Raw genomic sequence first — 23,504 nt, 5'->3', positions numbered from 1 at the left:
AAAGATCAGGCCGTTTTTAGTACGAACAAACCCCAGAACAGGAAGCGCTGTGTGAATGACACGGCCATATTAGGAGCCAGGAAGCGAAGGTGATGGAGTCGCCGTGGTGACGGGGTTCCCAAGACCTGGTCACCGCGGCGACAGGGGTCAAGCCCGGAAAAGTACACACACGCAGGTCGAGAGCGGCACAGGACAAGTCTGTCTTTCAGCGTGGGTGTCATGCCGATGCCATGCTCCCATGTGACTCTGCTATAGATAATAGGCTGCCTAAAGGGGAATGCCACTCAAATTAACCATACAGTCCTGCTACTGCTCTTTTTATTGCTGAAAACTTGTATGTCGAAAATGTCCAGCCCTAACAAAAGCAGCCTTGTTTGCGCCTCGACGACTGTTTTTGTGTTTTTGAGTTGAAAGAGTTTCATAAAACCACAGAAGATGAATTTATCAATAGAGGAGCATGTGATCCTCAAACTGCATGAAAGTCAGCCGTATCGTAGAGTTGGGAGGTTTTCACATGCGATAGTTATGCAAACTTGGAACATCTCCCTTGGAAGATGTCAACAGCAGCTCCGTCAACAACAACCTGACTTTGTTGAGTCATGCAAAACCTCCCTGAAGTTCCTCAACCGAATGAGGCTTGCTCTTATTATGAGCGAGTGAGATATGAAGCGAACGATCCTGTGCGCTGCCCAAATCAGCTAATGACCTGGAACGACTTTGACTGCAGCTGTGCTGTAGGTGTGGACGTGTTCAAACAACTCTGGCTAATTAGATGTGACAAAGAGGGCCATTTGAGAAATATGGAAATGACTTTTACATTTGCAGTATGAAACATGAGGCCTGATATCCTCCCTATCACGTTTACATCAACTCTCGGTAGCTCCCTTTTCTGTCTCCGTTTCTCTTAGACACAAATGTACTAAACATTAGACACATCATCCTGTCATAGAGATGCAAACCCTTTTGCACAATCCATAACTCGGTTGTCTCAGTTTGAAAAGTTATGATAGATTTAATAAGAGAAATCAATGAAGGGTAATGACTTTTAGACTTCACTAGAAGAATAGTGTATTTTACTTTGTCTTTGTCTTTTTGCCACTTTTTCTTTCGCTGCCTCTCTCTCTCTCGCTCTCTCTCTCTCTCTCTCTCTCTCTCTCTCTCTCTCTCTCTCTCTCCCTCTCTCTCTCTCGCTCTCCCGTATGCATGGGCACCACATAATTCCTTTCTCTCCTCAGTGAGCCGCATTAAGTGCCAGTCTGATGGTGGGATGATATTAAAGCTCTGATTTGATTATCTTTGATTCAGCTGACTTCACTTAGCTAAAAGACTGTCTGCATTCTCAGGAATCGCCTTCTCCTCCTCCTCCTCCTCTTCCTCGCAGCGGCAGCTCTGTGTCTCTGTGCTACTGGAGTCTAATGTAGATTAATGTCTTTGGCCCATAAATCAGATTCAGTTGTGAAATAAATCGTAGCAAATTGGCAGCTGTTTGCAAAGGATAACTGCTACAAATAGTAAAACATCCCATATTATTGGTTTCATGAGTTTTTTTGCAAAGTATTCTCTTGTGCATGCAAAATATTCTGTGGATGCATGGTAAGTATGTTTTTCATGATTTGCAAACAGAAGAGCTCTAATTAAAAGTTTAACTGAATTTGCTTCATCGATTAAATATTACATTAAACCACTCAAAATCTAGTTTTAACCTCTACATTTAACAGTTTTGATCATATATGCATAAAAATAGAAACAAATTATAGAAATTCCTATAATATAGGAAAAACAAGGTGCCCACAAGACAAGGCAAGAGGGTAGAGGAGAGATGAATGTTCAACTATTTTCAACTTTTTCAACTCTTGTTCTATGAGGAAAAAAAAAACAGCATCACATTGTTTTCCTGCACTGAAAGAGCGCCAGGAGCTGCATCGTTCTGTCGAAATCCATCGAGTTCAGACATGGAGTTCTCCAGAGCAGTGCGTCTCTGTCTGCACGGCCCCTGGAGCTAACTAAAATTAATGGCCAAAGAAATGTTTTTGTCACAGTCATGAAGCTTGGGTGCCATCATAGACTTTGTAGTGATGTTAAAATACTAATTTGAATCCTCTGCTTCCTCTCATGGTTCTCTTAAGGCACTTTTTTTTTTTTTTTTTTTTTTTTTTTAACTTGGTATTTATTATGGGCTAATTGCAAACATGGTACACAGTCAGTGTATCACATGTGTTAATGCTTAACATTATAGACTCAGTTTTTAAAATGGGTTCATGTGCCATTGACTAAGTACCAGGGATTAAGCAACAGGAACAACACCATTACTATAAAAGTAATGGTATTTTCTTTTTGAATAAAGGCCTTAAGTTACCTTTTCTACTCTTTAAAACGTATTACCATGCTGTTTATTGTTGCAGTTTATTGCAACGTTTCATTTTTTTCAAACAGGGCAAACCTGTCTTTCATTTTGTGCTGTAACATCAGAAGATCCTGTGTATGTGATTAAGTAACATCTGATGTAACTGTACATCTGCACGTCTTTGGGGTTAAGGTGGTATGTGTGGTTTTATGAGGTACCAGGGCCGCATGTTATATATATCGTCTCAGCATCAACAATGCGATGCACACACATGCAGCAGTCACATTGCAGGACGTGTGATGTCAAGAAAGGCAAATTAATTCAAACATGTCATGCTGCTTGATACACAAGGAAATGTGCAATGTTCTCATCTCCCATGAACTACAAGAAAAGTCTGTCCGCTATAAGATAATTTTGTGTGATTTAAAAGTTCTTGGATACAACAGAGTTTGTGTCTATTTCCATCATCAGCGGCACCAGTGCTATTACTTTGTTTTGTTAGTAGAGGATAGACTTTTAAAGTTCCCAAATGATGAAAATTATGATTGTTAATAGTATATCTGTGCATGAATAACACACTGCGTATGTCTGGCGGAAATTTCCTGCGTTTTTTTTTTTCATATCACAGAAAAAAAAAAGTTATTGCAGCCTGTTTTTTTCCAGTATCGTGCAGTCCTAATCGTAACAGAGCTCATTGAGGGTGTTATTTGCTGCTGGGGATATGTGTGGTGTGTATGTCCCTGTCAGACATAATTAGAAGGTGCTGAAAACATGCATACAGAAACTTGTTTTTCTGTCTTGGAGGATATGCTTCTGCACGCAGCTAAAAGTCAGGAATGTGTATTTGTATCTAGCCATGGTTAGCCATGTATTTCCATTGACGTGTCCTGATTTGAGACCATGTCATATGTGTGTATGTGGGTGTGTGTGTGCGTGTAATTCCCATCTGGATTCTGGCAACAACAGGGCACAAACTGATTAAATATGAGATCAATAACAAGGACATGCAGACCTGCACAGATGTCTGGCTTCAAATCATACAGTCTAACAAGCGGATGCTGTTTAAAATTCACAAACTGAACGTTTTGGCATGAAGGAAGGCCAGAGTTCCTCTCCCTAAAAATTGCCATGTCCCAGCGCCACACTCGAGTGCTCTGTGTGCTTCCAAGTCCGGAGCTTGTAGGGGAGACTGGGGTAAGATGAGCCATTTTTCACATTTAGGATCACTACATCAAGGCAATCATATTTTTGTCGCTAACTAATGTATCTGCATATATTTCAGGATGTTGTGCATCTCTTCAAACAAACAGAATGAGTGTAAACATAACTGTTTCCATAATATAGCATGTCCAAAAAAAGTGGTCTTGTGGCACAACTTACCCCGTGTATGGGGTAAGTTGAGCCTAGGAGCGGGGTAAGTTGAGCCGTATCCCTACTCACCCCCCACCTTCCTCCCCACCTCCATCCCACCCCTCCCTCACCTTCTCCCTCCCTAAATAACAGTCACTTCTTCACATTCATGTGTATTTTTATTTATTAAACACAATCCAACAGGTACAATAAACAGCTGTTTTAACAGGCCTTAAAGTGCGCTTGGGAAGAGAACATTAACAGCTGTGTTTTTGGAAAGAAAACACTAGAACACTAGTTTCTTGGTGTCCTTGCTGACAGTAAGGTCAGTTATGAACATATGAACGTAACATATTTGTGATGGCCACCATTGGCCACCACATAGCTCCGCCCCTGGCTTTCACTCAATATTCCACCTGTCGAGGCTGCAGGGGAACACAAATTGCTCAGACCTCCTTGCTGTACCACCAACTCTGTGAGGTCTGGGGAGTTTTAGAGATTTAATATTTAACCCTCATAAAGGCTTAAGTGGTCAAAACGGCCTGAGCGTCTGCGAGTCTTTTTTCCGGGGTCCTGTGGCGCGCCCATGCCTCGCCCTCGGCTCCGCGGCAGCAGTTGTGGCCTCCAGCACTCCCCCATGCCCCCGGACCCCCCGGCCTCGGCCCCGAACGCACCGCAGAACGCAGGAGCCGGTGGTTCAACTTACCCCTACCGGCTCAACTTACCCCTGGCCAAATGGCTCAACTTACCCCAGAGCTACCATTTTGACTTTTTTAGTCCCCGCAGCTAAAATGGTGCACTTTTATGCTAGGTTTATGACCTCATGTTGTAGCTCATAGATACCACAACTGATGTATAAAACAAATTTAAAATGATCTATTTTGGTCTTAACACAATACTCATGAAACTTATGAAAGACTAAATTCACTTTCAAGAGTGAAAAATGGTTTTTCGGAAATAAATGTCTAACCACTTTACCCATGTGGTTCTTACCTTCACAGACTCCATGAAATGATGCCTTCCTCCTAAATATTTGGTCACATGATCAATATTTTTTACCGTTTCCTAGCAACAGGGGGTGGCTCAACTTACCCGTTGGCTCAACTTACCCCAGTCTCCCCTAATTACGATGAGGTGTGTTTTCACGCACTCTCGGTCAGAAATGACAGCAAAATGAATTTGATAACAAAATGTTCTTTCTGTGGCTGTATATTTTTGAAGGCGACTGACACAGATGGTTTTTAGGACAATCTGGAACTCTTAATTACAGCATCCCTGATAGCACTTGTGTTGTTTTTGCTGTATTTGTCGCTCACATCAGCCTGATCTCACTGTGCCCTCACACCAGCTTAAATGATTATATCAGTACAATACACAGGATTTTTTTTGTTGTTGTTGCAAATCAGTTTTTAGGCATAGCTGCAGGGGAATCTAATGAGCGTTGTGTTTGTGTCGCTAAAGGCCCCGCCTCTCAGTCTGCAACACCACTCGCACTGCATGTCGCACTTATCTTTAATCCACCATATTTATTTTCTTTTGTTATTTTGTTGTTGTTTCAATTTTAACATCACATCAGTAAGAAGACTGCTGGAGTGTGATGCAACTCGTCACACCCCATTCAATGGAAAAAAAAAAAACAAATACATGCAACACTGCTGTTTACTCAGGCATTACATGTGTATTTTATCAAAATTATCTAACATATTAAAGAATGTACGCTTCCTTCTATGAAGTTATCAGCAGCAGCAGCTCAGTTATCTTTTCACGGGCTAGGTAGATTAAAGTAAATTCACTTGATTGCATTTGTGCTAATGCACAAATCAAATAAGTGCCTTGATTCTCAGCTTAATAAATTGTGCTCTTTGGACAAATTCAAATCAAACAGATAAAAACTGTGACTCTTACCCTGACAGGATATTACTTGTAGCCCCTGATGGTTGACAAGACTATTTTGAGTTCCTGTGACCCGGGAGCAGCGGGTCACTTAGGGCTGAATCTGATCTCAGTAAAATTTCAATAATATTTCTCTTTTTCTCTCTCGATATCAGAGCAGTGCTAAAGGCTTGCCTTGTTCTTCACCTCTAATGGTCTCGCTCTCCTCTCCTCTCTGTGTGTCTGCAGGTCTCCCAGAGCAATACTACAGCCTGACGTGGTTCCTCAGTCCCGTCCTGGGCCTCCTCTTCACTCCTCTGATTGGCTCAGCCAGTGACCGCTGCACTCTGCGATGGGGCCGCAGACGACCGTTCATCCTGGCTCTCTGTATAGGAACCTTGCTGGGAGTGGCACTGTTTCTGAACGGATCACTGATAGGTGAGTGTGTGTGTGTGTGTGTGTGAGAGAGAGAGAGAGCGAGAGGAGACAGCATCAGACAGTGTTTTGACATGAATCATGTGACCATTAACAGGAGAGCATTTCAAACTGGATTTCATCTGTGGGATGTTTATTGCCGAGCCGGCGTGGTCAAGTGACTGTTTCTCGTTTCCTCTTTGTTCCCTCTGCAGGATCCTCAACTCTTTCACCTGCTTATTTCGCTCTTTCACTGATCACTCCCAAACTTGCTATGAGGGAGTAGCCAGTAGTTTGTTATCTTTAAGACTGGATTTTCTGAATAAAAATTAGCCGTGACTACTGGTTCCTAAAATTAGTTCAAAGCGCCCAGCCGAGCCGCATTTCCTCACGAGTGCTTTAATAAATCACATTTAAACACAGAGTTAAATGTAGCTGCTGGAAAAGTCCCAGCATGACTTGTAGTACGCAGCAAATGTACGTTATGCAGAGTATGGTGGTGACATACAGACTGAAGTCATTCTTTCTATATTTAAGTATTATTTTAGCTCTCTGTCTCCCTGTGGCCCAAAAGTAGCCGAGTGTTACTTTACTGTCTACTTAACTTTGTAGTTTATATTAACAACCATTACCTGATAGCATGTTACACACACTCATAGCAGCACTGCTTATATACAACAGTCTGATTTACAATAAAATGCTGGAGTATCTGCTGTCTTACAATCACAGAAAGACTTAGATGCACATATCACTGTATATAGTACATCACAGTATGGAAAAGGTAAGTTCTCTCATCATTTCACACCATCGAAACTTATTTGAATTCAAAGAGTCATTGATTGATTGATTTAGGTTCATGTAAATATCTAAGAAACAATTAGCAGTTATCCCTTACAGTCAGACGAAAATAAATAGGTATGTAGGACATGCCTGTGAAGGAGGAGGAGGAAGCAAGCGCTCACTGTTGCTTGGCAAAGTCTACAGTCTAACCGCTCATAGTGAGTAAGAGCATTATGGGAGATTAAAATTGCAGCACGAGTGGGAGGCCGCATTTTCTCAATAAAACAACTTTTACTTTGTTTAATTCGTTTTGCATTGTTCAGCGAAGGTGATTGGTGCTCAATGAAGTTTCATCGCACACAGCTGGAGATTGCCTCAAGTGTTTTTCTTCTGGATGAATGTGGCTCTTGTTTTATTTTATTATTATTATTTACTTAATGTTTTATTTTAGAAGTTTCAATTATGCAAGAGCAGCACAACTTTCTCCTGCTAAAAACTCAATAATGTAATGTATAGGTCACAGAAAACAAGGAAATGGGAAAGGAACAAGGAAAATAATAGTAGTAATAAAAGAGATAAATGATAACACTAATAAGAATGACATTACAAACATTACAAAAATGTCTCTCATTGTTGTTGCATTTGTAGCGCGGTGAACAAACGGCTCATAACTTTGAACTATTTGTGGGTAAAAAGTTGTGCCTCGTGCACCGGCCCCTAAAAACACAGTCATTCAGCTCGTGCCATTTGGTGAAAATGTTTATCCAAATCTCTTGAGAGCACCGCCGGCGGATGGAGCTCGAGTGAGGCTGAACCCCCCGACCCCGACAGTGTCAGCGCCTCGCGTCACGAGCTCTGGCCGCTGAGCAACACACCCTCTTGTGCAGAGATGAGTGTCAACCCCGGTCAAAACCTTTAGCTTATTACATCAGCTGAAAAGTCACTCCAAGGTCATAGACATGCAATCAGATACATTGATCATCTGCCAATCAGCCCACACAGATATCGACCCGGGTGATCTATAGCAGCTCTGTTCCGGGTGCTGGGTTGTAAACCGAGTGTTGTCCCAAATAAATCCAAGTGGGATGAGACAGTTGATTCTGAGCTATTGGAGGTGGGAGACACGGCCTGGAAAACAGATGAGGAATTACAACTGATTACTAATTATAATAAGGGGTCGTTTTGAATTAGGAGGTGAGAACATTTTGAAGCACTGGACACTTCATCGATGGTGTTTCAGTCTAATTTTACGGACTAAACACACCCTGGCTGAACAGAAAGGCGTGTCAGAGCAGATTAACGGCAGGGCGTCTTTAAGTTTGAGATCAGAAACCGAAACTTGCCGCTGCGACGTCAGACCGCCGGACGAGGCGCGGTGCAGTGTGGCTGACCGGGTGAGGAGTGTTAGCGCGCCGTCTGCGTTCCCGTCCGCAGAATCACCCGAACGTGACGTCTGTGTGTGTGTGTGTGTATGTGTGTGTGTGTGTGTGTGTGTGACGGCAAAAGGAAGCAGTCTGAATGTCGTCGTGACGGTGAAATGTTTCCCTCAATAGAAACGCAGTCAGATGACAGGAATTTAGTAGAAGAAGCATCAGCCACCACGGGAGCTGCTTTCTGTTAGCACTTCCCATTCTATTCTGTTCTATTCTATTCTATTCTATTCTATTCTATTCTATTCTATTCTATCCTGTATTGGTGTCTACATGCTGAAGGTGAATTTCTAGAGAAGCTTCCTTTGGAGAGGTGGCACACAGTTGTTTTAGGGCACAATGGTGTGTGTGTGTGTGTGTGTATGTGTGTGTGTGTGTGTGTGTGTGTGTGTGACAGGACCTTTCCAGCGGGGGGTGACATGGGAAAACAGTCGTGACCTGTATCTGTGAGAGAGAGGAAAGAAAGAAAAGGAGAACAGAAAAAGTGTGTATGTTTCTGTGTGTGTATGTGTGTGTGTGTGTGTATACTATAAATGTGTGTGAATGAAACGGCGCGACATGGGAAAGCTGTAGTAACCTGTGTGTGTGTGTGTGTGTGTGTGTGTGTGTGTGTGTGTGTGTGTTGACATGGGAACGCGGGAGCAGGCAGTTCACAGGGAAATGCTTCCTGTTTGCTCCCACCTCTCCACCAATCACAATTCACTTCCTGTCTGTCTGCCGGGCTAGTGAACAGTGCCGCTACTCCATTGTCCCACATGCACATGCATGCATGCACGCACACACATCACACACACACACACACACACCCCTACACAGACCGGTGCTATTACTATGAAAGTTTTTGTTTCACACACGTTAATGAAGTTCAGCTTGTACAGTCATGCTGCGTCAGACTGTCTGTGATATAACACACACACACACACATGCACACGCATACACACAACTATACAGCATACCCAAACACACACACACACACTCGCATACACATACACACGCACACACACAACTATACAGCTCAGCCAAATATACACACAACTATACTGTACACAGATAAATATAGACTTAAAGGTTAGACAAGGTCACAAATGTAATTACACACACACACACACACACACACACACACACACACAAGGTCACACATGTCATGCAAATCACCACAGGAAGTGTGCAGTGACCCAGGCTTGGTGTGTGTGTGTGTGTGTGTGTGTGTGTGTGTGTGTGTGTGTGTGTGAGTGTGTTAGTGGTGTACATAACTTCCTAATCAGGAATTGATTAACATGTGCACAGCTCTGACCAGAGATACATCAATAAAAGTTCAGAGGTGTGTGTGTGTGTGTGTGTGTGTGTGAGAGAAAGAGAGAGAAAGAGACAGATAAACAAATTTATTTCTTGAATTTAGATAGATTCTTTTGATTTTATTTACCTTCTTTACAGCCGTTATTTTTATATTAATTGATTATTTATTTGCATGTCTCAATAGTTGTGTAATAATAACTTGCATACAACAAAAGCCTTTGCAGTAAATACTGACTTGTTATTCATTCCATTCCAGTGGCTGTGGTTTCTAATACAATCCATACACACACGTCAGAATCTAAGTTCTCTTCGTCCGTCCCTTTCCCCCGTCAGGTCTGTCGCTGGGTGACGAGCAGGGCAGACAGCCAATAGGAATCGTTCTCACCGTGCTGGGGGTGGTGGTGTTGGATTTCTGCGCCGACGCCACAGAGGGACCAATCAGAGCTTACCTGTTAGACGTGGCCGACACGGAGGAACAAGACATGGCACTCAACATCCACGCCGCCTCAGCAGGTACATGTGACATCTGACGCGCACACATACACACACACACACACACACACACACTAGGGACTAAATATGGCAACAGCAGGCGTATAACACACACACATATCCATGTTCCAGATCGGGATGATTTTTGTTTTCACTTTTATTTGTTTGTCAGTTCTGCCTGCCTCTTTAAATTTAGTGATTCGAGGGAGCGGCCGGTGACGTTTGAAGCTGCTTCCCTGAATCCATCAGCGATTTGTTGCTTTATTCATGTGGATGAAAACTAAAAGGTGTTCAGCCCACAAGCTGCTGAGCGTTTGATGTGCGTATTAGGCTCTGGTTGTTTTTTCAGAACAAAACCACCGCCGGTCCCGTCCGTCTCAGCACTCACACGGTCATGTGCGCAACAGACGATGACAAATGAAAAATACAAATGAAAAAGCTGCACATGCATTTCGCATGAATAACAAAACACACTAAGAGATAAAGAGTGGAAGCACATCTTTCTCTCTTCCCCTGCATCTCTCTCTCTCTCCTCCCCTCTAACTCAAAATTTAACTCATATTTGTTTATGTGTGTGTGTGTGTGTGTGTGTGTGTGTGTGTGTGTTTAGGTCTAGGCGGTGCAGTTGGCTATGCTTTAGGAGGTCTAGACTGGACACACACCTTTCTAGGAGTGGCCTTCAAGTCCCAGGAGCAGATCCTGTTCTTCTTCGCTGCCATCCTGTTCTCTGTCTCTGTGGTGCTGCACCTCCTCAGCATAGAGGAGCAGCAGTACTCCCCCCAACATGACAGGCTCGACCAGGTACTGTGTGTGTGTGTGTGTGTGTATTTTCCTCGCTATGATGAGACAAAAGTCACAGTGATTACTAAACGTCTCCTCTCCTCTCTTAGGAGAGTCCAGAGCCCAACCACCCCCACCATTCCTCCAATGGCAGGACTGGGCTTCAGGCCCCCCAGCTGGAAATGATCGGAGAGGATGAAACGGTTGACAGCTACGACCTCTATGACACCTATGATGACGACCAATCAGAATGTGAGGATGATGACATGGACTTCCTGGAGGTGGAGCTTGTGAGGAGTAAGTTCAACCAAATTTAAAATCTGTGTGCAAGTTCAGTTTGGACTTTAAGTTGCCGGCTGCCTGGAAGATTGGGCTTAAAAATGTGAATATTCTGTAAATTGGAAGTGCCACTTGAGATCCCCTCTGTTACGCTTTCACCCATTTTTCTGTCTTGATTCATTACATCTGAAACAATCCTTCGTCTCCTCTCTCTGCAGGTAAAAGTGACAGTGTTCTGGCCATGGCAGACGCCACCCTGGACCACATAGACCATGATGCATTGTTCCTGCGCCACATAGAGCCGTCCATCTTCGCTGACCGCCTCTCACCCTATCACGGCTCGCCTCCCACGACCATGTCCTTCTTCTCCAACCACCGCAGCTCTCCCCCACCGGCCAATCACAGGCGCAGCAGCAGCGCAGGGAGCCAGGATCTGCTTCGCCCCCAAAACAGCCACCAGTCATCACAGACTCCTGGCACCAGGATTTCCCGCCTCTCGGCTTTCTTGCAGGAGATGGAGCACGATGACGGACAGGAAGCATTGCTAAACAACCAGCTGAATGAGCAGCGGACTCCCAATGGCCGTCTGTTAGCCAATGTAGCCAACGCTAACAGGGTTAGCGGTGGTGTTAACGGGCTGAGTGCTAAAGGACAAGCCCATCGTGCTGGAATGATCAAAGGTATAGACGAAGCACAGTTTTTTATGTTTTGTTTATTGTGGACTTAAAATTTTATTGAAATGTAAAGGAATCTGACAGTAGTATTACAGCAATGCCATGAAAATGTTTACCCCACCCCACAACTCCATGACCCAGACACACTCAAAATGATCTCCAGTAAAAAGAAAAAATGCAAACAATTAGAAATTGAAAGAAACCGTCTGTAGAATAACAATAGTTGAGCAGTTTAATAATTCCTTGTCTCATATTCCAGCTGCCAGCACAGGAGCGTCTGGGCGCCAGTCCCGTCGCCGACACACCTTCTACCGCCAGCCGTCCTGCACCTTCTCTTACTACGGCCGGGTGGGGAGCCACCGCTACCGCTACCGCCGGGCCAACGCCGCCCTGCTCATCAAGCCGTCCCGCAGCATGAACGACCTGTACGAAGTGGAGGCCAGGCACAGGAAGAGACACAGACAGAGGGACAGGCACCGCAGCGGGAACACCAACTCCTCCAGCGGAGACACAGAGAGCGAGGAGGGGGAGGTGAGGAATGGACAGATGAATCTGACAATCACAGGACTCTGATGCTGCATTCAGGTTGACTCAAAACTCTGAATTTCTGACTTTTACACTGCCAGCCGTTGACAACATTGTGTTCAAGGTGTCAAGGTGTTTTTTTGGTTAAAAAAAAACAAAAAAAAACGTGGATGCTAACAAGAAGCAGAAATGTGCATTTTCCCTCAAAGGAAAAACCAAAACTGTATGCAACAGTATTTATTTAAGCACTAACTTAAATTGAACAAAGCAGAGCTCCAAAATACCAGATCTAAGATACCAGAACTTCTGTCTTGTAACTCTGAGTTTGATGACCATTCAGCTCTTTTTTTCCACCTTGTTTTCAAGAAGTTACGAGTGGACTTGAATGCAGCACATTCCTAGAAAAGAGAGGGGAGGAATGGAGGCAGTAGAAGGACACACGTTTCAGGAGGAAGGGCGGCTATTTGAAATCCAGTTTTTAATTCCACAAATAGGTTTAGAAAAGGGACGGCAACAAATAATATGACACTAACTTGATCCCTCTCTTTCTTTATGCACCCCCCACCCCTCCATGTCCGTCTCCTTGTCCTCAGGTTGAGACGACGGTGCGGCTGCTGTGGCTGTCCATGCTGAAGATGCCTCCAGAGCTGCTGCGGCTGTGCGCCTGTCACCTGCTCACCTGGTTCTCCATCATAGCCGAGGCCGTCTTCTACACCGACTTCATGGGACAAGTCATCTACCATGGAGATCCCACTGTACGGCCCGCACCACCTAGTGCTCTACCCCTTATGTGTTTGTGTGTGTGTGTGTGTGTGTGTTTATACACATACAAATACAAAATCTGTCTCTCCTTCTCTCCCTTAGGCTCCTGCTAACTCTACAGAGTTAGATAATTACCACCGAGGAGTTCAGATGGGATGTTGGGGACTGGTTATATACGCCATGACTGCTGCTGCATGCTCAGGTAGCACACACACACACACACACACACACACACACACACACACACACACACACACTAGAACCAGATTCAGTTCTCTTGCAAATAATTAATTTTAGAGAATTATTCAGACATAAATGAAATGCTCTGTCAACAGCCAATGAGTTGCTGCCCTTATTAGCAATTAAAATGACCCAACCTTAAGCCAGGCCTGACACATTCAAACACACGCACACACACACCATTTCTCCTCAGTAACACACCAGCGCCTCACATACATGAACACTCGCTCTCTGGACAGTTTTCAGCAGCAAAGTGTAAGAGTCAGAGAAATGACACGTTCTGAAATCATGAATTCTGGATGAACAGTCGACTAACTTTTATTTTGCATGACTAACTTTTATTTTCCTCACCACCCAGCTCTCCTACAGAAGTATCTGGATAACTTTGACCTGAGCATCAAGGTCATCTATATCCTGGGAACGCTTGGATTCTCCATAGGTAGGAACCACAGGAATGGAATAGAATAGAATAGAATAGAATAGAATAGAATAGAATAGAATACAATAGAATAGACGTGTATTTCAGATTGCCTTGAAGCCAAGTTCAGCTGATGTAACTCTGTAAGGTCTTGGGCTAATGTCTTCTTTCCCCCAATAGGAACTGCTGTCATGGCGATATTCCCTAATGTGTATGTTGCCATGGTGATGATCAGCAGCATGGGCATCATCTCTATGAGTATCTCCTACTGTCCTTATGCTCTGCTAGGGCAATACCACGAAATCAAACAGGTAGACACACACACACACACACACACACATTTACATCCATTTCAGTCTTCAGCCTCGTAAAGACCGTATGAAATGGAAATTAAAGCTCAGCCGATAGCAGTATTGGAAAAAGAATCGAATCGAATCAAAGCAGTTTAAAGTATAACAGGCGTAATTTTACCACCACTGCAATTTACTGGCATCATGCTTTTTTGTTGAAATGACAAGCATGCTAAAGACAAATTATTGCTGATGCTAAAGACATAAAAAGCCTTCCTGTATATAAAGGTTTCTTAAAAGGGAGATAATGCCAAACTATGACTCAGAAACTCAAACTCAACTCAGAGAGATATCCACACACAAAGAAAATTAGTAGGACAGTAATATGCCCAAGCTGTCTGTGCGTCTGGCGCTCACTAAAACCTAATGTTCCCCTGTCTGTCTGTCTGTCTGTCTCTCTGTCCTCCAGTACATCCAGCACAGTCCTGGTAACTCCCGGAGAGGCTTTGGTATCGATTGTGCCATCTTATCCTGCCAGGTTGGTGTCTACACTTTTCTTCAACGCACGCACTGCCGTGTATTGAGCAAACTGTTTTGTCATAAAACACTCCTGACCTCGTTTTGCAGGTGTACATCAGTCAGATCCTCGTGGCCTCAGCTCTGGGTGCTGTGGTGGAAGCGGTGGGCAGCGTCCGTGTCATCCCCATTGTGGCCTCCGTGGGCTCCCTCCTGGGATTCCTCACCGCCTGCTTCCTGGTCATTTACCCCACTCCCAACAACGGGTGAGGAAATCACTGGGTTTAAATCAGATCCACTGGATTATGTTGGATCAGGGCTCAGTAGAGGAGACAAGGTGGTGAGACTTGCTCTGTCAAAAAATACGTAGCTCTCTTTAAAGCCCTCTTCAGATGAAGCCCTATCATGTTTTAATAAATGAAGCTTTATATTTTTCTATACATTACATGTCACCTCTTGTATTTAAATCAGTATCATTGCATTTTCTGCATGACCTCCACCTCTACTTAATCCCAAAAAGAGTCAGAAAATTCAAGTTATTATTATGCTGTACAAGCAGCAGTCTGGAAATAGTAGTGACTGTAATTGTGATTGACAGGGACAGGGAGTCGGCCAAAGCGCCAGAGAAGCGGGCCCTGACAGCGCCTGACAACACCAGCGGCAGCTGCGTGCCTGTCACCGTGGTTATAGAGAAACCCAGCTTCCTGAAACTCAACAAGAAGGGCGGGGCCACCACCACCACTTCCTGTCACGTGGAGAATGAGTCTACTCTGTGATTGGCCGTTGAGATTCGACAGATCGGAGGCTACAGGTCACCGGCAAAACAAATGGCATCACCTCCAGCAGCATCGCCGACAGAAACCAGACCTAAGGATGCACCCCGTCCTTTTCCTCTTCTTCCTGCTTACTCTCAAGCCTGAGGAATGAATGCGGGGATTTTTTTTTTCCATAAAAGTAGAGTCGGTGGTTGGCCTCCATTCGATCTAGTCCACCACCTGCTGATCCGGTCTGGCTTTGACTGATGTGCTGTGCTCCAGTGTGGGTCAGCTTTTTTTGGGGCAGCTTTTTTTGGGAGCAAAGCAAAGATCAATACAAGTAAACAACTCTTGGTCTGATTTGTTACCGACGCGCCAAGAAGGAGTCTGGTCCCGCCGCTGTTCATCGAAAGTGTCACCGAAATTCCTTCCACACAGCTGACCTGATGCGTTTGTCAGGGTTCTCCAGAACTGAATAATTTATAGATTGTGGTCTTAAGGAGGATGTATTTGTTGTGGAGAGAAACACCTGTCTCTCTCTCTCAGGGCCTCTAGGAGGTGCTACTGAGCAGCCGCCTGGACAGAAAACTTCAGGGGACTCGCGTGCACACACACACACACACACACACACACACACACACACACATACACACAGACACTTAAATGCGTGCACCACACCTTCCACATCATCATCGGGGTCAACGTGAACGAATGATGAATAATGAACATTTTAGTCCTCGAAGCTGCAATCGTGTGAAAATGCTGAAAATCGTTCTTCCTCGCTGACGGACTGGGTCGATTGAATCTTTGGTCGTCGATGAAGAGGCTGATTGATGAGAGTGTGTCTGCTGACTCGGCGTCTCCTGCCGCGGCGCTGCGCTCACCAAATGAAAGCCAACGTGCTCTGCTCTGCAGACCTTTACGTGACTCTGACTGTAGCTTTAAGACTTTAGAGACCTTTTAAAGCAGAGTTTCTTCAGCTGATCCAGGGGGCTTCCTTTGAATCCCCGCATGGTGAGTTTTAATGAGCCTGGTTCCTGGGGAGAGCTTGACTCCCCAAATAAGTTTGTGGGCCTGTTTCGTTTTGCCCTCACTCCACATGACAAGAGCCCTAAAATGTTTGATTGAGCCTTTGTCCCAGGGCAGAGACCACATTTACTCAGTTTGGGTCCCACAGTGACTCTAAGGTGCAGAGTACAGGTGTAAGGCGATTTCCAGTAAAGACAAAGTACAGTAACATGGACATGTAGGTGTATTTTTCTGACCTCTATCAAGAGTGGAATTCCAGTACCAGGACAGATGCAATACATGCAGTATACAGGGCATTATTACCCCAAAAGATTATTTACTGATATATTGAGAAACCAGAGTAATGTTTGAAAATGGTGTTTCAAAATCATAAATGATGCTGATAGTAATGTTTGTTTGTAATAATCAGACTAACCTACATGCTGCATGTTAGAGGAGCCGAGAAGAGAGAGAAACCAAACATCAGAGGAGAGGAGATGTGAAGTCAGCCATTTGTTCTCTCTCCCTCCTTTTTTTGTTTTTTTTGTTTGTTTTTTTTGTTTGGGTTTAAGAAAATGCCATTAGTGTGTCAGTCACTGCACATTACCTGAGTTGTTGTTAAAGTGTTGAGTGGACCCAGGTCAGAGAAGCGTTGTTTGAAATCCTTTGGGGGTGTTACATTTGTTCTCCTTGGAGGATCAGAAGGACGGGGCTTCCTAAATATTAAATCCAGTTACTGTTACTGTCTGAAAGAGGACTTGAGGATGGGTCAACAGAGTATTAGATGATTAGATCCCAGGGATTTTGATGGCGAAAATCAAAGGCAGGGCCGTGTTTCCAAAGGCCATGCAGTGTAACAAAAGCTGAATAAATCCTTCCGGTCCTGAGAGTTGGTAAGCTCTAATAACAGGGTCAATTTTGATGCGTTAGTCTACAGTCGGCCTACACAGCAACAAACAAGAACAGGTTGAGCTCGCTGAGAAAATTGCAGGAAACTATGGATCTGCACAAGAGGAACCAGATGAGCGAGTCAGCCTTGTTGCTTTGCTGCTTGCACAGCATCGAGCCGGCTGAATCATTCACAGAGACGGATATGAGAGGATTTGAGGTGCTGCTCAGATCTGTGTTATGGCACAATACGAGACAGCTGAATGGATGTCGGACAGAGTGCCTGCTTTAGGCAGAGGAGGGGACGGACAAGGAGGGAGAGGAAAGAGGGATGAAGGGATAGAGGGGCCTGCAGGCTTGCAGGAAAAGTTAGCAGAACCTGAACTAAATCCTCTTAAACCTGCACTATGTGATTTCAGAATCTAGTAACAATCCTGAAACTAACGTGTGCTTTTTGGAGACTTTTTTGAAGCACAATGTTATAAACCAATGCCTATTTGTGCAGACGAATAGGTGTGTTGCCAAATTCCACACCAGAACCAGGCTTCTTCCACTCTTCCCTTCCCTGAAAATTCACAATGAATCCATGAAGTGAATGCGTGCAGCAACAGAGGCAAGTGCCGGCTCTAATCTGATAAGGCCACGCTCTCACTCAGAAAGAGAATCTAAGAATGAAAAAAGAAAAGTCATAGACGCCATGCTTGATTTAGCTTAGCTACAGTATTAGCCTGCAGGCGGCTGTATAAGTTTACATTCAAACGTGTTGCTGCTCTCAACACCATGTAGGGGTCAGATAAAACCACATAGTGCACGTTTCAGCACAAGTTGGCTTCTGAACGCGTGGCATAATCCAGAGGACTCAGAGGATGTAGGCAGAAGGTGAAATAATTGGACAGTCCCTGGTGTGACACAGGACACTAACAACCGACCACTTTGAAACTGCAGGTTTGCATCTCGCCGGGCGATTACAATTTCATTAGGAAAACTTCCAACTTTGCTGTTACAATAACTGCAAATTAACAACCAAGAAAAACGAAAAATGAAGCGAGTTCGCCTGTAGCCATGATTCAAAAGCTCTCAAAGGCCTCTCTCATATTCAAAGGCCTCTCTCATATCTTTCCTCACTCTTTCCTCAGTGATTAGTTACTGAACCCAGCAGCTTCTGATTTGCTTCTGATTGCAGCCTTTTGCTCCCCTCAAAGCAATTAAAACAAATGCCTACCAGGAGGGATCCCAAGAGGCTTTTGTAAAATACAGGGGTGTAACACCAGATGAGATTAAAGGACAGGCGGTGTGTAGGTGGCGGTGGTGGAGGGAGTGTGTCTGTGTGCAGAATGTAGCAAAGGGGATTAGACTGACAGGTGGATATAGACCACATCACTGCTTACAGGTCAGTGTGTGTGACTGTATCCACCAAAAGGGGTTCCGGTAAGTTGTAGAAAAATCTCTTATCCGTACTTTTGCTACTGAGTGTAAACCAATTAAGATTTAATAGGCTTAATATTTGGAATGTTTCTGTAGCAGAATGATGCCGAGCACGTCAAACCAACTTTGAACTTGAAAGGTCAAAACGAAAGCATCGAGAGTTTATGTGTTGTTTTTTCTGACAAATCAGATTAGCTGTTGCAATAATGGCCTGGGTTAATCAGTTTTTGGGGGGATTGTGGGATTGTTTTTGGAGGTGGTCTGTATTATTTCTGCGAATGTTTGCCTTTATGGAGCAGGGTTGTTTTGTTTGTAAAAAAAAAAAAAAAACAAAAAACTCTTTGGCTGCATTTGCCAGGGTGGAGGCTGCAGATTTGGGTCAATTCCCTGAAGCATGCAAATTGGAAGCAATCAAAATGTAAATTGCAACGAGCAGATGTACTAATTACAGAGGATTTTATTCTAACCTATTTGAATTGATTTGATAGTATGTTAAAATGCGTTTATTGGATTTTTTTTTTTTTTTTTTAATTTCACTTACTGAGTTGAATGTTTTATTCATTATGTTGGGGGTGGGTTCAGAGGTTAGGCGTTTTAGAAGAATTTGATTCCTTCCACTGTTTCAGGTTTATTCCTTCAGCCCCAGAGCAGAACAGAGTATGGTATTTTTCACCCTGAGTTGATGCTGCTCTGGCTGTGGCATAAGGCCAAAAAAAAAAAAAAAAAAAAACAAAAGAAAAGAAAAGAAAAGGACAAGACGATGACAAAAGACAAGGAAAGACAGGTGCCATGCCTGCTCTGCTGAAGAACAAGGGGCTTTTACGACTCCTTAGGGCAATAAAATAATGGATGTTTCCGTACAGCTTCAGTTTTAAGTAAAAAAAAAAAAAAAAAAAATCACAAAATTTGGAGAAACGGGGTTTGCATGCGACAACACCGATATGCATGTGTGGAACACCAAAGTATGACTGTGTACAAATCATTCTAGTCCTTTCTTTGCTGTCCTATAGGTCAGGGATATATTTTCTAATGCATGGCTGGACGTTGGTGTCTTTTGTTTGAACTTAATGTATAAAATTCTACATGTACTCTGTAACCTGAAGCATTGTGCGGGGTCTGGGTTGGCACACTCATAACAAGCCTTTTTGTAAAAAAAAAAAATATATATTATTTTCTGAGTGTACTTTGAGACAACACGGTGTGTGTGTTACTTGCTGGAGAGTAACTCGAGATGTGTGTGTTGCTGCAGAGGGCGCTCCTTGTTGGCAGTATAGGGGAGAAACACCGGGCTGCGGATACTTGAAATGCATCTTGAGTGTTTCTGGTCAAACGCGGTGGGAAAGTCTTTGATTTTGGGGTTTCGCTCTTACTGTCACGAGCCTTTTTTGTTTTTTGTTTTTTTTTTCTCTTACCGTAGACTCCGGAATGTTGAGGTAACGCGGCCTCTCGCAAGGCCTGCTGGGAGATTGAGTTCCTTTATTTCCTTGATTCCATCAGGTGACTTGATTAAGTCAATGAATGTAAAATGATTTCAGCCGGAATCATTTTTGCTTTGTTGTTCGACAAGCCAGGGGTGTCTGACATTGCACAGAACTTGCACATACTGAGTTTAAAGACAAAAATAAAAATAAATTAAAAAAAAAAAAAAAAAAGTAGAACTGTCCTGCAAAACGGAAGAAGACAAGACAAGAAAACTGTGGATATTTATTTTTTTGAGCTTTCTTGTCTGAAAAGGACACTTTCACTTTGTTTCAGATAGAATATATTACTAAGCTAAGAGTTCTATTTGCTGTCGGGGTTACATGGAGAGACGTTACAGCGGAGGAGAGGACTGGAACGTGTGTGTGAGCAGTGGCGTGTGCGTGTGTGTGTGCGTTAAGTTCACAGGTGCTCACATGTAAAGCAAACAGCGAGTATGTGTGTTGAGATGTCATGTTAGTTTTGTTCGTTTGTTTGTGTTGGTTCTCTGTTCTGTGCAATCACCAGGTTTACACTTAATTCTGGAGTCCACGGCTGTAATACCCGGGGTTTTTGTCTCTGTAACATTTATCATCTCCGTTCTGATGTTTGCATTCACATCATTTTGCTGGTGTCTGTTTTTTTTTCTGTTTTTTGTTTGTTTTTAACATTTACACAGAGCCGCAGGTACAGGGTTTGGTCAGTGCACTTTTCAATGGCAGCCATGTTGGCTCCACCACCCCCCCGCTCCATGGCTGTTCCTAAGTAACCAATCTTCAAAATGCTAGGCTTGTTACCACGGTGATGTCATGTGAGTTGTGCAGCGACACTTTGCCCAAAACTCTACCTGCGGCTCTGCATTTAGAAAACTGTGCTGAGGACGATGGAGAGAGTTGCCTATATACTTTTATTTTCACAGAGATTAAATCAAGAAGAAAACTTAAAGAATGGGAAAACACGTGTGCGCAGTGTACAATATAATATGCCTTGTCATTTAAAAAAAAAAAAGGTGTAAATATGTATTTCTCTTTTAGTTTCTTCTTTTTTGCTGCTATTAAAAGCTGATTATTTTTGTTAGTAGTTTTGTTTTCTATATAAAGACTGTATATATACATATATATATAAATATATATATACGTTATGTAAATATGCTTGAGCCTTCATATAGGACTCTGGATGAACACTGTACGGAACGCACCTTTAAAATCTCTTGAGAAGCAAACTGACTCTGGCTCCTGTTTTATTATTTGTTAAATTGATGTCTTAGAAAGCAAAATGTGCACTGGGTTACAAGGTTGATACTGTCGTTTTTAAGTTTAGAGAGATGGGAGATGTCGAATTGTGGATATTTCAGATATTGCAGAAAGATATCTTCAAAATATCTTGGACGGGTTTCTGTCTTCTGAAAGCAGATGGTCTGAGGTCTGTGGTACTGGACAATAGATTTATTTGAAAGGGTGATGTGGGGTTTAGCTGTGATGTAAACACAGTATCAGACGGATTAGAATTAAAAAAGGATGGACAGAAATATGACGTATCATCCCGCAGCACCTCAGTGGCTGGTCGTGAAACACCTTAAAGCAGCTGCTGAATGAAAATCAGCAGGAATATCGGGTGCATGTTTCAAAATTGTCCTCCAAACATTAACCACAATATTCCTACTCCTGCTGCTGGGCAGGAATCTTGATCAATCCAAAAATGAGATCTGTGTCAAGTACGGTGCTTCAGCTCCAGGGAAGCTGCATTTTCAGGTAAAGAGGTGAAGAAAATAAATAAATGAGTTAAATAATAATTATAATTGTTTTCATAATAATAATCTAATAAAGATCAGCACTTTGAAAAGAAGTAATCAGTTTCACAGTTAAGGACAGCGTAGGATAGTAGAGGTTCAGTGGCCTAAAATATTGCTGGTATTTAATATGAGCAAATAAAAAATATATGTATATGCACAGGGCCAAATACCAGGGTGTATTGCCCATTTTACTAAAAATGTAAATATGTTTATCTAATAATCTTATGTTTTTTAAGCACTTCTAAAATTGCATCTTAGGAAAAGAATGGCCTGGGGACGTATTTGAATAAAGTATGCATGTGAAGACAAAAGGAAAATAGCAGACAAATAAAAAAAGAAAAAGAAAATGAAACATTGGCCTGTTATCAGCTGTTGCAGGTTATATGCATAAATGCTGTGTGTGTGTTCTCATGTCGGGGAGGTTGGATGTTGAAGTCTGGGAGGGTTTCACACAGCAGCTGCTGGAGCAACCTGAAGTTTCAGCACCACAAAACGTCTTTACTCAGCGTCTACAAGGTTCTTACAGAAGACTGGAAACCGTCGTCTGCTGTCCACGCAGAATCAGGTTTCTGCTTATCACTCTCTGATACACACACGCACACACACACACACACACACACACACACACACACATACACACACACACATTCTGGGTCAAAGATGCTCAGTGTTTCCACAAGAAACCAGAGGAGGAACCTGAAACTGCTGTGTGTGTGTATGTGTGTGTGTGGTTGTGTGTGCACACGTGTGTGCTACAGTTGGGATTCTGACCCAGACTCGTGATGTCTCAACAGGACTAGCTGGTAAGCAATGTGTGTGTGTGTGTGTGTGTGTGTGTGTGTGTGTGTGTGTGTGTGTGTGTGTGTGTGTGTGTGTGTGTGTGTGTGTGTGAGCAGCCTCTGTACCTTAAGGAACTGCTGCTCCTCTTATGGCCTGTTAAAGGGGAAAACCACTCAATTAAATGATTGGCAAACATGATTTGTGCAGTCGAGGACAGGTCAGTGAGTGTTTATGAAACCAAAACAACTCTTTTCCAATTTGATGGTCAGAAATAAACTAAATCATTTTCAGTGCAAGCATTTTTCCCAAATATTTTGCAATGTGTTCTTTTTGTGTTAGATTTCCTGCAGTTTATTAACCTATTTCTTTGGATGAAAATTTGAGAAAAATAATTCATTCAGAAATGTGGTTTCTTGAACTTTGATTTGCTAGACCAACAAGATTTCTATTCCAAAGTGTTCAGTGCTATTTTTGAATAATAATAATATTCAGTATTTAAAACTGAACTGAAATAGGCCACAGGGAACCTGCTGGTAGAAGTGTTGATGGTTTGTGAACATTGAATATTGCCTAAAAACACGAATTTTGTGTCGATTGTAAGAACTTAAACTGATGTCAGGGCACCTCAAGACAGTCGGCCCCTGCTGTAGAATCTGTGTGTGTGTGTGTGTGTGTGTGTGTGTGTGTGTGTGTGTGTGTGTGTGTGTGTGTGTGTGTGTGTGTGTGAGTGAGTGTGTGTGTATCACCTTTCTGTGACTGTGTAGATGGCAGACTAACCCTTGTTCACATCCTGCTGCAGTATATCACAGATAGAGCCAAGGCACACACACACACACACACACACACACACACACACACACACACACACACACACACTGTAAGTCACTCTGGATTAGAGGATCACTTAAAATGCCTGAACAGTAATAATGCTAAACC

General features: G+C 43.2%; 1 protein-coding gene across 1 annotated transcript in view; it reads left to right on the top strand.

Annotated features, from left to right (window-relative positions):
• The window catches only part of slc45a4a (solute carrier family 45 member 4a), a 68,108-nt gene extending 47,889 nt beyond the window's left edge, over positions 1–20,219 (top strand). The window contains exons 5-17 of the mRNA XM_030063042.1: positions 5,816–6,004; positions 9,820–9,999; positions 10,589–10,779; positions 10,869–11,055; positions 11,256–11,717; positions 11,971–12,242; positions 12,830–12,991; positions 13,101–13,200; positions 13,597–13,677; positions 13,837–13,967; positions 14,416–14,484; positions 14,574–14,728; positions 15,061–20,219. Coding sequence (XP_029918902.1) covers positions 5,816–6,004; positions 9,820–9,999; positions 10,589–10,779; positions 10,869–11,055; positions 11,256–11,717; positions 11,971–12,242; positions 12,830–12,991; positions 13,101–13,200; positions 13,597–13,677; positions 13,837–13,967; positions 14,416–14,484; positions 14,574–14,728; positions 15,061–15,238 — 2,357 coding nt within the window. The 3' untranslated portion in view covers positions 15,239–20,219. The remainder of the gene's footprint in view (positions 1–5,815; positions 6,005–9,819; positions 10,000–10,588; positions 10,780–10,868; positions 11,056–11,255; positions 11,718–11,970; positions 12,243–12,829; positions 12,992–13,100; positions 13,201–13,596; positions 13,678–13,836; positions 13,968–14,415; positions 14,485–14,573; positions 14,729–15,060) is intronic.
• Positions 20,220–23,504: the final 3,285 nt, after the last annotated feature.

The sequence above is a fragment of the Myripristis murdjan genome, chromosome 11 (assembly GCF_902150065.1).
Source record: "Myripristis murdjan chromosome 11, fMyrMur1.1, whole genome shotgun sequence".
Classification (NCBI taxonomy): domain Eukaryota; kingdom Metazoa; phylum Chordata; class Actinopteri; order Holocentriformes; family Holocentridae; genus Myripristis; species Myripristis murdjan.
Note: the sequence above shows the minus strand (reverse complement) of the source record. Positions and strands in the feature narration are given on the sequence as shown.